The 18,008-nt window shown below is 43.1% G+C and overlaps 1 protein-coding gene across 3 annotated transcripts in view; it reads right to left on the reverse strand.

Moving 5' to 3' along the window:
- WWP2 (WW domain containing E3 ubiquitin protein ligase 2) overlaps positions 1-18,008 on the reverse strand; it is a 134,182-nt gene that overhangs the window by 25,999 nt on the left and 90,175 nt on the right. For all 3 annotated transcript variants that reach the window (XM_012660496.1, XM_012660498.1, XM_012660499.1), the window contains exon 8: positions 14,053-14,263. In XM_012660496.1, coding sequence (XP_012515950.1) covers positions 14,053-14,263 — 211 coding nt within the window. The remainder of the gene's footprint in view (positions 1-14,052; positions 14,264-18,008) is intronic.

Raw genomic sequence — 18,008 nt, forward strand, 5'->3', positions numbered from 1 at the left:
ATACACTTACAACAAAAATTTCCGTGAAGTTTCTGGGTTTCATGGACCTCTCCAAAAGGTAATCTATGGACCCTCCAGCCTTTTTAGCCTATACAACCTGCTGAAATCATAAACTAGATGACTACTCCTGTTCTCCCAGCATTGTATATATTCCTGATCACATTTATTTTTAAAATACAGGATTCATTTGTAGAAGATCACAGCATACTGTTACTTAGGGACTACTCTATCCATGAGGTTGAGTCTGTGTGTAAGTTAATATAAAGATCAGGGTGCTAGGGTAGCTTGTCTGTGCTAAAGGAAGAAGGACAAGGTAGTGGTGTTATATGCCACACCATCCACATCTGGTGTTACAACTCCTGTCTGGTCTCAGATACCCTCCTTGCACCACTTCACAGTAACACTCACAAGCTCCGACCCTCCCAACACCTGCTTCCACAAACGAACTTCAAATCTTCTCAAGGGAAGATACCATACTTATCGTAAGACCAGAGTGCTACCATTAAAAGAAAAACTTTAGAAAAAATAAAATTTAACAGAGTTTATTTGAGCAGAGAAGGATGCATGAATCGGGCAGCACTCAGAACAAAAAGAGGTTCAGAGAGCTCGGCCCAGCAGTGTGAGCAGTGAGTTTTTAGAGGCTGAAATGGAAGCAAAGTAGAGAAATTATCTGAATGGCTACAGCAAGGTATCTGTCTTACTTGGGCATGGTCTGTTCACAGGGCTGCCTGTGAGTCACATCACAGGCAATGGTTGAAACCCAGCTATTTGTTACAAAAAATATACCCCTAATTTAGGTTTCAGTTTGTTTACGCACTAAGTTAGGTTGCAGTTTGTTAGGTAGGAACTCAAAGCACGGAGACAGTCTCAGGCTAATGGCTCCTATTTACTTATTTAACACTACAAACACCATTAAAATACGCTTGGGAACATTTTATCTTCTGCTTATTCCTGCTCGAGGCTCTGACTGATGAGAATCCTGGGATTTGACGCAGTCGTCCTGGTTCCTCCCACTGCAAAAGGAAGATCATCATCATTCAGTATCCTACAAAAAGGGCAGGATCTGGGCACAAGTGACCAGATGAAAAGGCACACTGGGTGAAGATAAAGATCTTCTCCCTCTGGATGCCCTTCTGAATTAAAGATGAAAAAGACCAATATGGTCAGCTCAAGAGGCTGAACCCCATCTCATCTCCAGGGTTCTGGAGGGGCCTTCCAGCACAGAAGGCAGGGTGGCTACTATAGCTTCACACTGATCCTCCAAATGGCTCTGTCTGCTTAGTAACACAGGAGCAACTCTGATGCCCCCTTTACTCTCCTGAATTTGGAAATGAGGAGAGTCCTGAGAAAGATATTTGGCTTTGAAAAATGGAGCACCTAGAGCCAACGGCAGCAAACCACTCTTTCCTAGCATTGCTCCCAATACGATTTAAGATGCGGACTTCGGCATCCCCTAAGAAGTCAGCTACATCCTTCCCTTCCTTGAAAACAGGGGTTCCTTGGGTAGTTTCATGGCACAAAAGCCCCACAACACTCATTATGCAGTGTGCTCATTTTGCAGTCAACATTCAGAACACTGTCCATAATATTTGAGTGGGCCTCCCCTTTTAGAAAAACAAAATATCTATTGTAGCAATAGGAGATAAAAAAATCACTAACATTTTTCTTTTGTTCCCCCAATTTTTCTGATAAAACTTTCATCTTATAAGCAGTCTCCACCTTTGACTTCTTTTATATTTCATTTGAGACAAGAGGAAAACTTTAGCTTTAATTATGCTTTGGCTAATATTTGGATTTGAAAATAAGATAATACTTCAAATTCCATAAAGTGGATCGATGCCTTTAATTGACACAGTGGCATTCCCACACACTGCTAGACAGGAAATCGGCATTAAGTCCTCTTCCCTTGTGTTCTACCATTTCAGTGGGGCTTTAGAGTGTGCAGGCCCAGACAAGATCTGCCCTTCCATCTTTGATCGCAGCTGATCCCAGAAATGAAAGTCTGTCTTTCAGGGACCGTTATTGTCCAGCAAAGCTCAATGTCCTTCTGTGAACCCTCTCAATGGGCTTAGCTAGAAAAATAGTTACCAGAGGAACAAGACCTTTCTTCCATTGCGTTTTTTGATATCTACATTTTTCCTTTCACAATTGGACCCCTGCTCAGATTAAATGTCTGTGTGGGTCCTCCCTGATCCATGACCTGGCCTGCTGAGAACGCCCACTCCCCCCTCACCTCCATGGCTATTCAGAATCCATACACACCTCTCCCCTTCATTCATGCCGCACAGTTGGTCGATTGTGTCGTCAACCCAACAGGCCTCCCGGTTCTCATTCCCCCTCGGTGGCTGCTGAATGACACAGATGAAGCCTCTGACTGTCTTGGTTTGGTCCCCCCATGCCAAGAAAGTGATACTGGCATCGACTTTTAATCAGCATATCCCTGTCAGGGGTCAGGCTCTGTCCCTTAGAAACATCTTCTGCACACTGAGATTAAAAGGCTTTTTAATCAAACTACCCGTGGGTCTCCATACTGCACCTTGGTCACGTGGGTCACATCCTCTCCCCCTGAATAGCTTTCTTTGATGCTCTCAGGAACAGTGTTCAAAGCACCAAGCTTGTTTCAGGTCCCTACCCAACACATTGCTCCTTGGCCTTCAATGAGTAACATTCGGTTGGATCACGGACTACACAGGGTCTTTGTGTTTGAAAGTACTTAAAAAGTAGTCTCCAATTTTGATTAATCTTAGGCACTTTTTCTGCTGCCTAAATTACCTTTGACACTATGGATTTTAACTGCCCTCTATTCAGTGTTATATCTCCTACCCCTACCTCCAATTCCCTCACAATCGCCATCATTAAAAAGGTAAACGCGGTGGCTCACGCCTGTAATCCTAGCACTCTGGGAGGCCGAGGCGGGCGGATTGTTTGAGCTTAGGAGTTCGAAACCAGCCTGAGCAAGAGCGAGACCCCGTCTCTACTAAAAATAGAAAGAAATTAATTGGACAACTAAAAATATATAGAAAAAATTAGCCGGGCATGGTGGCGCATGCCTGTAGTCCCAGCTACTACGGAGGTTGAGGCAGGAGGATTGCTTGAGCCCAGGAGTTTGAGGTTGCTGTGAGCTAGGATGACGCCACAGCACTCTAGCCCAGGCAACACAGTGAGACTCTTGTCTCAAAAAAAAAAAAAAAAGGTAAAGGTTAGGCCGGGCGCCGTGGCTGAAGCCTGTAATCCTAGCACTCTGGGAGGCCGAGGCAAGTGGATCGCTCAAGGTCTGGAGTTCGAGACCAGCCTGAGCAACAGCGAGACCCCCGTCTCTAATAAAAATAGAAAGAAATTATCTGGACAACTAAAAACATAAATATAGAAAAAATTAGGTGGGCATGGTGGCGCATGCCTATAGTCCCAGCTGCTTGGGAGGCTGAGGCAGTAGGATCGCCTGAGCCCAGGAGTTTGAGGTTGCTGTGAGCTAGGCTGAAGCCACAGCACTCTAGCCCAGGCAACAGAGCAAGACTCTGTCTCAAAAAAAAAAAAAGGTAAAGGCTAAAAAATCTCAATCTCGTTATTAGGATGACTCAGTCATCTCTCTCCTATGTTATCTGAAAGGACATTGTCTAATCTCCTGAAACACGTTTGCTTGTAGAAGGTTTCCTAAAGGTCTTCTGGAAATTCATTCTCAATGATCTACCATTACCATGTGTGTTCAGCTGTCCTGATCAACCTATTTCTTGGTCAGACTCTCCTATGTTTGAAAATATTACCATTTTACCAAGAGTAGGGTTAAATTGAGAAGGGATTAAAGCTGGGCAAAGAGTTCAAGTGAGTATCAGAAGTTCTCTTTAAATGGCCCTTACAGGCCAGGCGTGGTGGCTCACGCCTGTAATCCTAGCACTCTGGGAGGCCGAGGCAGGAGGATCGCTCAAGGTCAGGAGTTCAGGACCAGTCTGAACAAGAGCGAGACTCTGTCTCCACTAAAAATAGAAAGAAATTATCTGGACAACTAAAAATATATATAGAAAAAATTAGCCAGGCATGGTGGCGCATGACTGTAGTCCCAGCTACTGAGGAGGCTGAGGCAGGAGGATCGCTTGAGCCCAGGAGTTGGAGGTTGCTGTGAGCTAAGCTGACACCACGGCACTCTAGCCCAGGCAACAGAGCAAGACTCTGTCTCAAAAAAAAATAAAAATTAAAATTAAAAATAAATGGCCCTTACAAATTTATATATTCACAATGTTCAAAATTTCAGTCTTAGTAAGAGCATTATTAACCCGTGTTCATTAATCTGCTTGCTTTTTATTAACACAGGCACTAGGCATTAGTAAAACTATTAATAACTCTCAATCAAAATCCGCTCTCTCCATTAGAAAAAAAGATCACACCAAAACCCTTAAACACACTAAAAAAAAAAGATGCCTTGCTGGTTACTTAGACAAAAATTAAACTTCACAAGAATACACTAGAAGTATTCAAGTATTCTCTCTCTCTCTCTCTCTCTCTCTTCCATTCTTCCTTCCCTCCCTCCCTTCTCTCTCTCTCTCTCTTTCTCTCTTTCAAGACAAAGTCTCACCCTGTGGCCCAGGCTGGAGTACAGTGGCACAATCACAGCTCATTGCAACCTCGAATTCCTATATTCAAATGATCCTCCTGCCTCAGTTTCCCAAGTAGCTAGGACTAGGGGCATGCCACTATACCCAGCTAATTTATTTTTTAATTTTTTTGTAGAGATAGGGTCTTGCTATGTTGCCCAGAGTAGTCACAAACTTCTGGCCTCAAGCAATCCTCCTGCCTCGGCCTCCCAAAGTGCTGGGATTATAGGCATGAGTCACCCCACCCAGTCAGTATTCAAGTATTCTTAAAGCTGCCTATGTAGCAAATTCCCACAGGTAAAAACTATATGAAATTCACATTTCCTTATTTTATGCTCAGAACCAATGCCTCTGAACCAAGTCCTATTCTTCCCAAAGCTTCGGCCACTTCTGGGGTGAACCATAAGATTTATTTCCTCTGCAGGGATGTTTTCAGTATGTTTTACGAGTCAGAAATCTGTGTGCAGTGGAACATGTCTCCTGCTCACGGTGTTCAGTGCTTCAGTAGGTCCTTTGTAAACTGGGAAGCAAATGTGTTAAACTCAGCCCTTCCCCCAAGGACCTTTCCTGAAATATGGAACGAGCCTTTAAATCTCAGCACACTGACCTCCTTTTACTAACTCAACAACCGGCACTTTATGCCCTCCAAGCACAGGGTGGCATAGGAGCAGCTACTGAGGCTCCTGAATTAAGTCTGTTTTTCTTCTCCTTCTTCTTTGGCCATTCCATTTTCTTTGCCTTGGAAAAGTCCCCAGAGCTGTTCAGTGGAAACTGGCAACATTAGAATATATGCTTTCATAGACATACAAGATAATTACTTTTGGAGATGGTATATATTAAAAAAATTCTTTTAAACATCTTTGCAGATAAACAGTTGGCAACATAGGGAAATAGTTACTCTCAAAAACAGGTAGTGGTTGTAATCCTAGCTCTCTGGGAGGCCGAGGCGGGTGGATTGTTTGAGCTCAGGAGTTCGAGACCAACCTGAGCAAGAGCAAGACCCCGTCTCTACTAAAAATAGAAACAAATTAATTGGACAACTAAAAATATATAGGAAAAATTAGCCAGGCATGGTGGCGCATGCCTGTAGTCCCAGCTACTCGGGAGGCTGAGGCAGGAGGATCGCTTGAGCCCAGGAGTTTGAGGTTGCTGTGAGCTAGGATGACGCCACGGCACTCTAGCCTGGGCAACACAGTGAGACTCTGTCTCAAAAAAAAAAAAAAAAAAACAGGTAGTGGGAACAAAAATGTGTATACTCTATCCAAAGGACAATGTGGCCAAAAAAGCTTTACTATAGGAATATCCTTTATTTATTTTTCTTGTGAACACCCTTTAACTGAGTAACTTTACTTCTAGGACATATACTAAGGAAATAATTAGGTGTCAAAGTTTTAGCTATAAGTGCATCTGTTATAGCATGTTACAGCAGTTACAGAAAAGTTGGAGACCATCAAAATGCCCCAACATAAAGGATTAATAAGATAAATTATGTTAGCTCTCTAATGAATATTCATTCATTGATAATAACATTGTAGATCAATATTGACTCATTCAGATATTTACAATATATTGGGTGAAAAAAGCAAGTTTAAAATAACATGGCTAACATAATCAAAATTTAGTTTAAAAATTACCGAAATATACTATTTTTCATCAAATCTAAAATGTCACCAATTATAAAATTATTTAGCACACTATTAAAAAAGAAAAAAACATCGCCAATTGAACTATGACATCCCAGTGCTTAGAAATTACATCTTGATTGTAAAGAAGTTAAAATGTGAAATAACATGCATATTAGAATCAACGTGATTTGGAGTGTGTGTAAAGTTTTTATCACTTCAGAATAAGGAAAAATTTTATACAAAATACAAAAGGCACACGAAAAAGATTTTAAATGTGGCTATTTAAAATTTTTAACTCCTGTAAAATAAAATGCATCATACATAAAGTGAAAAGACAAGCCACAGGCTGGCAGAAAACATTCGCGATGCACATAATTGAGAAGTGATTAGTAACCAGCATATATTAAGAAACCTGCAGATTAAAGAGAAAAAAGCAAATATCCACATAGAAAAAATGGACAAAAATAAATGAATAGGCAATTCACACAAAAGGAAACCAGAGAACCAAATAAAAACGTGTAAAAAGAGGTTCAACCTCAATGGTAATCAAGGAAATTTAAATTAAAACCTCAAAGAGGTACCATTCACACCCATCAGACTGAGCAAAATGAAAAAAATCTGACACTACTAAGCTTTAGCATGAATGTTTATGCATGTTCCTGGGAGTATGAGTTGGTAAGGTGACTCAAGAAAGTGATTTCATAGTATCTACTAAAATAGAAGATCTTCAACCCCCTCCAACACAGAAATTTCAGTTCCTGTACATACCTTAAAGAAACAAACATGTACACAAAAAGGCATGCAAAGAAAAACTTTACTATAGCATTATTTAGAATTGTAAAGAAACAAGTGAATGGATAAATTTTTACCTATTCAAACAATAGAATACTATATAGCAGTATAAATGGATGTCCCAAGTTCCATGTATCTGTGTACATAGGGGATGGGATCAGAAAGGAGTTCACAGGACTTTCAACTATACTGGTTACATGTCATACATCAAGGGATTAAAAAAAGGGGAGATCTGCAGCATGTGCAGCACGATGCTAAAATTTGATAAAGCTGGGCGGTGAGCACACAGGTTATTTCTTATATTATTCACCATTCATTCTTATCTGCATGCTTACAATATTTTATAATAAAACTAAATAGTTACCTGTTTTTAGAGACAGGGTCTCATTCTGTTGCCTAGGCTAGAGTACAGTGGTGTGATCATAGCTCACAGCAATCTCAAACACCTGGGCTCAAGCAATCCTCCTGCCTCAACCTCCCAAATAGCTGGGACTACAAGTGTGTGCCACCATGCCCAGCTAATTTTTCTATTTTTGTAGAAATGGGGTCTCGTTGGCCGGGCGCGGTGGCTCACACCTGTAATCCTAGCTCTCTGGGAGGCCGAGGCGGGCGGATTGTTTGAGCTCAGGAGTTCAAAACCAGCCTGAGCAAGAGCGAGACCCCGTCTCTACTAAAAATAGAAAGAAATTAACTGGACAACTAAAAATATATAGAGAAATTAGCCAGGCATGGTGGCGCATGCCTGTAGTCCCAGCTACTCGGGAGGCTGAGGCAGAAGGATCGCTTAAGCCCAGGAGTCTGAGGTTGCTGTGAGCTAGGCTGATGCCATGGCACTCACTCTAGCCAGGGCAACAAAGTGAGACTCTGTCTCAAAAAAAAAAAAAAAAGAAAGAAAGAAATGGGGTCTCGCTATGTTGTCGAGACTGGTCTTGATCTCCTGGCCTCAAGTGATCTCTTGCCTCAGCCTTCCAAAGTGCTAGGATTACCTGTGAGCCACCACACCCAGCCAAAATAAGTAAATTTTTAAAAGCACATACTGTAAGATTATCAAATTTTGCTAGATGTGTGTTTAGATGTATATGTCTGCATATGTGGTCAAATTGCATAAGGTTTCCTCACTTGCAAGATGAGGATAAAAGTTAACTCCCTCATGGAGTGCTGTGAAGACTACATGAAATAAATCCATGTACAAAACTTAGCAGTCCCCAACACACTATAAACATTTACAACACACAGTAGCTATTATTAATGATCATGAAAAAAAAAATACACAAAGTGCATAAAAACACCAATGGTTAAATCTGGGTGGGTGCTTCTTATTGCTATTATTGTTCCTGTTCTTCTTCCTCCTCCTCCTATTTTTTTTTCTAATTTTCCATCAATGGGCTTTTATATTAAGACCAAAAAAGAAACTTTTTAAAATTTGAAGGGCTACTGAGAATGTGAAATCTTTTTTCCACTCATTCAACAAACACGTATTACCCCATCTCCCTGGACGCCAAGTACAGTGCTAAGTGTTGGGGGTACAAGGATGGACACAATATTTCCTGCTCTTGAGGAGCTCTCATGGAAGTGTAGTAAAAATGAAAATTAATAATTATGCATGAATACATACATAAAGGTAGGGCAAAATCCCCTCATGGCCCAGCCCCTGACAACAGTAGAATCTTTGGAAATAACAGCTTATGTTCTGAGATGAAGATGAGGAAGCCGGAAACATGCACTATTGGGCATGACCTAAGCATGTAATAATCCTTGCCCAGTCAAGAACTAAACCATATTCAGCAAAGAAAGAAACAAATTGAGGAAAGACACAGATTCTCCCAGCATAATCTTTTCATCTGGGGCTACTCAAAGAACAGTCCATGGCCCAGACTGTTACTGTTTTGCAGCCAGAAAAGCACTGAAGTTTCTAAGCATTTAGAAATTTTTCTACCAATTTGACATTGCCACACATCTAAACATGTAGATTTATCTCATTGAACAGAGTATAGGACAAAGAGATTCACAAGGCCTGAATATTAAAAAATATATTAAAATAAAACAACAACAACAAAAAAAGGAATGGTTCTTCAAATAGTTTTGAGAAGCACTGTTTTCAAACTCCTTGGGTAAGGCTCCTTGGCTAGTGCTGAAATGGAGTTTGGAATGAAATTCAATGGCAGCGGCTGGTTTATAACTTAGCAGAGAAACTCCAAATTCCAACATCTCTTGGAGTGTCTCTACAAACAACACCAGAGAACTCTTACAAGGCTGTCACCCTTGCTAGTGTCCTGAAGGACCACCTCTGTAAAGTGTCTCTGGAGTGCCATAACTGGGCATGGGGGTAGGGGAGATGGCAAACTCGAAAGATCCAGAAAACACCCCTCCTCAATTAATTCTACTCTGAGGCAGGAAACAGGGCAGCCAACGACTGCGGGAGAAAAAGGATGGTGTGAAATGGCTGAGCTGAGGTAAGTCGGCAGTCCAAACACAACGCCCTCCGTTATGTAAGAAACCACAGCGGCGTGCTGGCTGCCAAGGCCAAATAATGTGCCTCTGTGTGTGGGGGACGGAGGGAGCTGCAGCGACTGGGACACGCTTGGAGTTTATCTAAGCCATGTACACACAGTCGGCTCATTCATAAGGAGCATTCGGTCCCCAAAGCGGGCTCAGTGCTGAGAAAAACCAGATATAGGGCCAGCTGACCAAAGTGGCCGTGTTTCCCAATGCCTGCAGCCTGGACACTATCTCACTGTGTCACCAAAACCTTCCTGGCACTCCTCTTTTCATAGACACTTGCAACCTGAAAACTCCATACCCTTCTAGTTGGCTTCTTACGTGCTAAGTAAATTAAAAGCCACAGAAAGCAGGAGGATTTACAGACGGGGAGAGAGGAAAGGGATGAGGAGTATTGTGTTTGGACTTGGGCAGCCCAAGTTTCGGTAATCGTCAGTCCTTAAAACACACAGATGTGTGTGATCTTTTATGACCGGAGTCTCATCTGCTGCCAGTTTCAAAATGAGAATGTGGCAACCTGAAAAACAGACCCAAGGGACCCCCAAAGAGAACCTGCCCCCGCAGCTCACTAAAAGAGACAAAAGGAGTTGAGAAGATAAAGTTGGAAAGTCACAGAGTCGGCTGGAGGCCTCAGGAAGCAATCTAGCTTGGCTCAGAAATGCTCGGCAAGGAGGAGCCATGCTCCCGGCATCCACCAGCGCACGGGGGTCAAACAGCGAAGAGCATTCTGACCCACACGAGACGCACATTTGAACCCAAAGCCAGTCAACCCAGTGAATGATGGCATTAGGCTCAACTTTGCCCTTGGGAAGAAAAGGCAACATTCCTGTCAAAGTAGCGCTTTCTTCCAGGCATCAGAAAAACAGAAAACATTCACCCAAGTTGAGGAAAGAAGGGGAAAAAAAAGATGGCATGTAAATGCGTTCATGTATTCACTATAAACATGTCTTGGGGGCCGACCTCTGCCAGGCCCCTGCCATCTTGGCATGTAGAGCCCAGCAGGGCAGAGAGACACGAAACAAGCATCCGCAGGTGTGAGAAGAGATAAAGTAGAAGCAAACACAATGGCTAAACCTTGCCTACCAGGGTCAGGGAAGGAGTCCCAGGAGAATTACCGATTAAGCTGAGACTTGAATGTGTACAGGAATTAACAGGCAAAATGGCGAGGAAGGTCGCAGAAAGAGCGACCAGCATGGTGAAGGGTCCTAAATCTAGAGAGAGGGTGGTGTATTCATGGAACTAAAGTCAGTTATTATGGCTGGAGCTTACAGAGCAACGCAGAGAGAGGCTTCCATGGAAGGCTTGAGGCGTCGGTGGGGTCATACCATGTGGGGCCTTTTAGGCTTTATTAAGGATTTGGGAATTTGTCCCAAAGACAGTAAGAAGCCACTGCAGCCTTGTAAGTGGTGAAAAGTCATGCTCAGAGTTTTATTTAAAAACATTAAAATAGTTCGGGGAAGGGCAAGAATAGTCACTAGAGTGACAGATCACAGTAATTTGGTCTGGAATATTGCAAAGGCAAGCAGCAAAGTGGGCAGATTTGAGAGTTATTTAAGAGACGGAATCATCCTTTCATTTAACTATTGCCTGGAGTCCTACTACGTGCCTGGTCCTGGGCATACAGGACCAAGAAGAAAAACACACTCCCTGCCTGTACGGCACTGTACAGTATGGTAGAGGGGGCAGCCGCTCAATAAATCATTATTCAAATGACATTTGTGATAAATGCTAAGAAGAAGAAGTATGAGAAGCTGAGAGAACACAACCTGGAGGGCCAGAAGCAGAGCGTGATGACTGGACGACGTCAGGAGAGGCGACAGATACGTGGCCTGATGTCACCTGGGTGGACGATGGTGCCAATTCAGGATAGAGACCAGATTCTAGCCAGGATGGGGTGGGTAAGCTGACACGTTCCATTTCAGACAGGTTGGGTTAAGACCCCCAGGCAGAGCTGTTCAGGCAGTGGGTCAGGAGAGGAATGGGCTCAAGATACAGATATGGGAGTTGGCATCAGATCCCAGAGGAAGGCAAGGAAATGGATGCACTGACCCAGCGGGGGGCAGGGGGAGTGGTTGCGGGACTTGGAGTGACCAGAGCCAGCACTGTAATCAGTCGAGTGCAAAGACCATTCCTTGTTGAGCACTGCATTTGCCACGCCCAGCCCTGGACCTGACATCTCTTGAACGGCAATGAATATTTTGTTTCATGAAAGGATGAATTATGTAAAATCTCTAATATGTAACTTGAGCACTCGTAGATGCTCAGTTGAGATGCTGCATTTATATATCCTCTTGAAAGACAAAGGCATTCTGCAAATTCAAGCGGGTGCATTTCCTAGGTGATAGCACTTGAATCCCTCTGCCGCAGCACACCCTCTGCTGGTACTGGAATTAGAATGACAGATTTCATTCTCTCCTGGGTCCCCTGACTCTGGAAGCCAAGACACCAAGGGTAAATTAATAACCCGCCTTGCCTGGGTCTCCCAAACTCGTAAATTAACTGGGGTGCGGATGGCAGGCCTATGAACTGAGAGGGTCACTTGCAGATGTCGTGCCCTCTCTGGCTTCGACCAGCCAACTGCAGGCCTGCTGCCCTCGCTATGACACACTCGGCAGTGCTCATTAACCCCAGGCCCTGTGACGGCCCAGGAAGTGCCAGAGTACTCCCAGTCGCCTTAGCGATGGGCACCTGGAAGCCCGTGTGGGCTGGAGAACGAATCCGCAATAGCCGGCTCTGGACCGTCACACACGTTAAAGCAGGGAGCCACCTCCCCAGACCCACACACGGGCCCCGTCATGCTCTGAATGCTCCATGCAGAAGATGCTGTTCAAACTCTACCTCAGAAAAGTATTTCAGCCTCTGGCAGGACGAGGGAGGAGAATCGCCTTCCCCAGGCTGCCCGATCTGCCAGACTTAGAATAAAGAGCGTTTTCAGAGCCTGGAGTTTTCCAGCTGCCTGGAAACAGGAAGTGCCCAATCCCCAAGAACAGTAACCCTCACACACGCCCTACATAAAGACATGTTGAGCCATTAGCCCTAATTGCCTGTGACTGACACAGGAGTGAAGCCGGCCTTCCAGGCATTTGCTCAGCGGAAAGAAAACAAACAGCTCACAGGGGACTCGGGCGGCCATTTTCCCTCCTTTCCGCCAAAATGATTCCGCTCTGTTCCCCCCAGATTATAACAAACAGATTTGAAATTATAAACCAAACAAAGGTCTTTCGAGTATTCCTTACCACATGCGAAAGAGAAAAGAAATCTCCATAGACTTTTCACAGAATCAAAAACCTCCCAGAAAAACTTTTCAGAGCTGCCTCTCGAGACCGCTAATTCTCTCCAGGTTTGAGTTATTAAGAATTATTTGCAATAATTTTCAATTGTTCAGCATACTGAGTCATGAGTTATGCAGCGTGCCAACTGCTAGGGATATAATATATATGCGGTAAAAATCACATATGCCTTCAGATTTCAGGTTTTTGTTTCAACAATTGGGTTTTTGAAAGTGGCTTGAAAACAATACAGCACATTGTATATCAAGCAACAGGCCTTATGTCCTTCCTTCTCCTTCATGAATTATAATGGCTCAGAGGGCAAACGCACCGCCGGGCCAACATCAGCTAATCGCTGGTGACGGGAGCAATCGGCACTTGGGTTTCCCCGGCACCAAACAGCTACCCAGGGTGGATGGATGGTGGGGCTGGCCCTGGCCATGATCGGTGGTTGCTGAGATAGGATGCGTTTCCCAGTTCCAAAGCATGGTCTCCCTCTGCTGCTCCTTCACAACCACTTCAAAAGTACCACTCACCAGGTGTGACGCCCACCATCCAGTGAATGCTTCATGTTCACCATCTAAGTTGAGTCCCTCAGCTCCCTGGAGAGAGATGCATGATAATCTCCACCTTATGGAGCGGAAGTCCCTTGGCCAAGGTCATATGGAGGGTGGGGGTGTGGATTCAGACCCAGAGCTGTGTGATTCCCAGGTCCATCCTCTTAATCTCCACTCACTATGTAACCAAACTTGAACTTCTTTTTGGCTGACGAGGGCCATCTTCTTATCATTCAAGGTCTTTGCCATCAGATTTAATTCTGAACTAAAGGATGGCAAGAAAATTTGCAGCCCAGGTTAACATCTGCCCCAGCTATGGGAAGAACATACAGCAACATTGAGAGCCTAAAGCCCAAGTCCTCCACAGGCTGATAAGATAAAATTCAAGAGAGAAAAGCTGTTTCCTAGGCAAGATCTAGGCAAACACCTTCCAACGATTCAGGAAGGCAAAATGAGCTCCTTGTTCCCTAAGAGCCACACTCTTGGAGTCAAGCTGCTTATTTCAAGTCACAGTATAAGGTGGCATTGATTCCGCCCCAGGTGATTTAGATTCTTTTTAAGATTTATGTAGAACGAGCAGTACTTCCACACTTTCCTTGCTTCTGCGCTGCTGCGGCCTCCCGAGAGACCACTAGGTAATAAATAACCACGTTGTTTCTGCCCTGGTGAAGAAGCCTCGGTCTTTGGGGAGGAAAGAGCTGTTACGGGACAGAAGGCTACTCACCCAGCAGGCAGAGCGTCGGGGGCTTGGGCAGCCGCTGGGAGCTGCTGTGTGCCCGAAGTGCTGGGTTCCTCTCCTTCAGCCGGTGTGGCCGGAGCAGGGAGAGATGTCGTGTTGGGGTTCGGGGTCACACTCAAGGCTGTGGCAGATGGGGATGTCACGCCAACAACAGAAGTTTCTTCAGCATCGGTGGCTGCTGTGGGTTCATCATTCACTGAAGATGCACAAATCATACTTTAAAGTTCAACTAAGAATGAGAATCTTGTTTATACTTACGAGGCTTTTCATTTAATGTGCTAGCACAGTATCTACAATGATACCCTACCTGTATCGGGCAACAGCAAAAAGTTTTACAAACATAACTTCAGAAATTACAGCAAGTTAATAATGCCTGTCCAAAAAAATAAATCAGGGGATGAATCTGAAATAAATATATTCAATACTACCTCTTTTATATAACTTTATCAGATCTTTCTAACATGCTATGGTTACATTCATTGCAATAAAATAGCAGGAAAGAAGAACGTGACAGGAAAGTGTTGGTGTTAAATGGAGCAAGGCCAAGTTTATAGGGTCACACTCTTTTCTTTAAATTTACCACCTGTCTGCTATACACAAATAGCACCTTCCTTCAAAAACCTCCATATACCGTTAAGAGGCAGAAAACTTACAATAATGTGCTTGTTCTTTTAAAGACTCATGCTCGAAGTAGGAAGCAAGGATTAATACTCTAGATGAAAAAGAAGGAGCTCAAAAGCTAAGGGACTTGTCTCTGAGATAACAATAGGCAGACAGACAGAAGTGAAATACGCTAGTCCCCAAGTCTCCTTATTTCCCCATTTCCTCACTTCTTTGATGATCACTTATGGTCACAAGGACCCCAAGGCATTGCTATATCCTCTAACTCAAAAAAGGATCAAACAAGGTTTCGAAGGATTGTGATTCTTTGAAAATGTACAGGCCATATGCCGAGAATTTTCCACATATGTGATCGCATATGTGTACATTTACATTAGAATTTCATAGGAAAGCTCCTTAGTCACCATTTAGCCTCAGCTGCTTCTTAATTCAAAATTTCTTTTTGTAGTTTCCCTAACAAATGGCTATCCTGATTCTTCTTGAACACTTCTTCCGACAGGGAGCTCACTACAGAATCATCCCGCTGTTGAACAGATGAACTTGCCAGAAAGTTTCTTCTTATCCTAAGCCGAATTCCACAAGCTGGCCTGAGTCCTCCCACCGCTATCCCCAAAGCAATTCAAAGTAAGTATTTGGCCACTGTTTCTCATTAGTCTTCTCTTTTCCAGTAAAAAGGCCTACTATGTCTTAAATGTTTCTAGGCCACCCCTTTCCTTACCACCTGGCTGCCCTCTTCTAAGTATCTTCTTCTACTGCCTTGTCCTACGTGGTGATATCAGGACCTGAATGTAATAAATCAGATACCATCAGACCAGCAGGGTCAGATCAGCAATTTAAATGATACCAGTTGACATTTGCAGAACACTAGCACATGCCAGGCAAGGTGCAAAACACTTTGGATTATCTCATTTAAGCCTCACATAAACCTCTCAAGTTACATCTGACACCGCAAAGTACAACCGGTACCCGCCCCCCCATTTTACAGTTGAGGAAACCAAGGCTTGGAGAGGCTAAAAAACCTGCCAAGGTGTCATAGCACCTAATTCCCACCCTGCTGTCTGGCTCCAGAGCTTACACGCCTCACTCACTCTACTTCTCTCTCCCTGCACATCCTCTAATTCAACCCAACGTTATAAAAACTCTGAGTGATCACGTGATCCTATTGGCTCACAGGAGACTGGTGGTCTGCTGAAAGTAATATTGCTTCACAAGATGAGATGGATACCAAGCTTGATCTTAACAAATGGGCGCGAGCCTGAGGCTTGAAACTGCCTATGATTTATTCACTGGCTCTCTCCTCATTATGTGAAATGCTGTCTTGCATACAGGCTAAGTTAGTTGTTTAACAAATGACTAAATCTTGTGCAATTAATGTTTCCCCAACAGAAACGCATGCCTTTATATTTATACTCCCATGCGATCTCAGCTGAGCTAGTAAAACGCAACAGATGGTGATTCTTTCTATTCAAATCTATAAATTTTTACTCAATTCCAATTTTTTGAAAATATGACTTTTTTGCAGAGCTAGATGGATTTATTATAAAAATTTATAAGGATGACAGAAATATGCAAGAATAGCCATGAAAATTCTAAAGAAGAGTGTTATATGTACATATAGGAGGAATTTGTTCTCTAAAGTATTAAAACATACTGTAAAGCTACAACAATTAAACCAATGTGGTACTGATGCACGAAGGTGCCAGATAAACAAGAAAGTTCAGAAGTAGACTTAAACAATTAAATAATTCATTTGGAGGCTATGAAATCATTAATATCCTAGTTCTATCATGCCCTCCTCACTTATTAGCTGGAATACTTCCATCAAGAGAAACTTCCTCTTACCAACCATTTGGCTACCTTGAGATTCAGTCTAGGAAGGAAATGCTTGATTCTTTCCCTTTGCCACTTTCCAGAATAACAAGTTAATTTCCTTGTATCCTCTAAAAATAAATAAAGTTGTTTTTTTTTTTTGGTTTAAAAATTCTTATGAGGTACTGGATTTAAACATACTTAAAATATTTCAATCCACTGAGATAATGTTCTTATTGATACTAAAATGGTCCCCATCCTTAGCTAGACTTAGTTGGGGGAGGTGAGGGGCACAGAGCTCTTTAAGTGGGCTTCAAGCACCATGGAAAACTTCTAAGATAATTATTAAATGGGAAAATGCAGAACAATGTACATAATGTGCTATCATTTGTGTTTATGTGTGTGTGTGTCTGTATATGTACACACATGTGTTTTCAAAGAATATATACACATACACTCGTAAATTAAAAAAATATCTTTGTAAGAATCACAAGAAAGACAACAGTAGCTGCCTCTAGGGAAGAACTGGAAGGCTGGCAGAATAGGAAAAAGGCATTCTTTATACTGTTTAACCTTTTATACATTTAAAAGTTTTAATAACATACATGAACTTTCATTTAAAATAATTACCATGAAATTGCTGACCAGGAAAAGAACAAAAGCAGAACTCTATGGCGCGCCAATGGAGAAGACCCTCCCACGAACACCATTTGGATCTGATTGTTCATGCAGCTGCAGATCCAGTTAGAAGGGTTCCCACCAGGACTGCAGATGTCCACGGGGCTATCCAGGAGCCTCTGACTAACCAGAGTAGCTCAGCCATTTAAGAGTTTGTGCTGCACCTGGAGTTCAGATTTGGAAACAGAGAAATACGAAAGCCAGACGTCCTAGCATTGACAAGCTTTCTGTGTCCATGCTTATACTCTTCTGCTTTCAAAGAGTGTGTGTACGTCTGTGTGTGTGTACATGATCACGAGAGCTTGGAAGAACCTCAGAGGGAAATCCACCCCATCACAGCTTATAGTTACATGGAATTAAGTTACAATAACTAGTTGCTGGCCCATGGTCACCCTGGTAAACCAGTGACAGGGCACCATACTCAAGGCTTCACATAGAGAGAAAAACTGGATTGTCAAAGACAAGGAGTTACAATTTCATCATGCCTTAGAGAATTGCTGTTATTTTACATTTTAAATTTATTCAATATAGCCAACGTCCTCTAACTTTTAATCCTAGTTACTTGATATATACACCTTATCTCCCCCCAAACACTGCATCCTTCTTGAGAGCAAGAGCAATTTGTTTTCCTTACTGTTCACTACTTCCACTCTGCAACTCCTATGTTCTTTTTTTTTTTTTTTGAGACAGAGTCTCACTGTGTTGCCCAGGCTAGAGTGCCATGGCGTCAGCTTAGCTCACAGCAATCTCAAACTCCTGGGCTCAAGCGATCCTCCTGTCTCAGCCTCCCGAGTAGCTGGGACTACAGGCATGTGCCACCATGCCCGGCTAAT

This window comes from Propithecus coquereli, unplaced genomic scaffold, assembly GCF_000956105.1.
Source record: "Propithecus coquereli isolate 6110/MARCELLA unplaced genomic scaffold, Pcoq_1.0 Scaffold67, whole genome shotgun sequence".
NCBI classification, from domain to species: domain Eukaryota; kingdom Metazoa; phylum Chordata; class Mammalia; order Primates; family Indriidae; genus Propithecus; species Propithecus coquereli.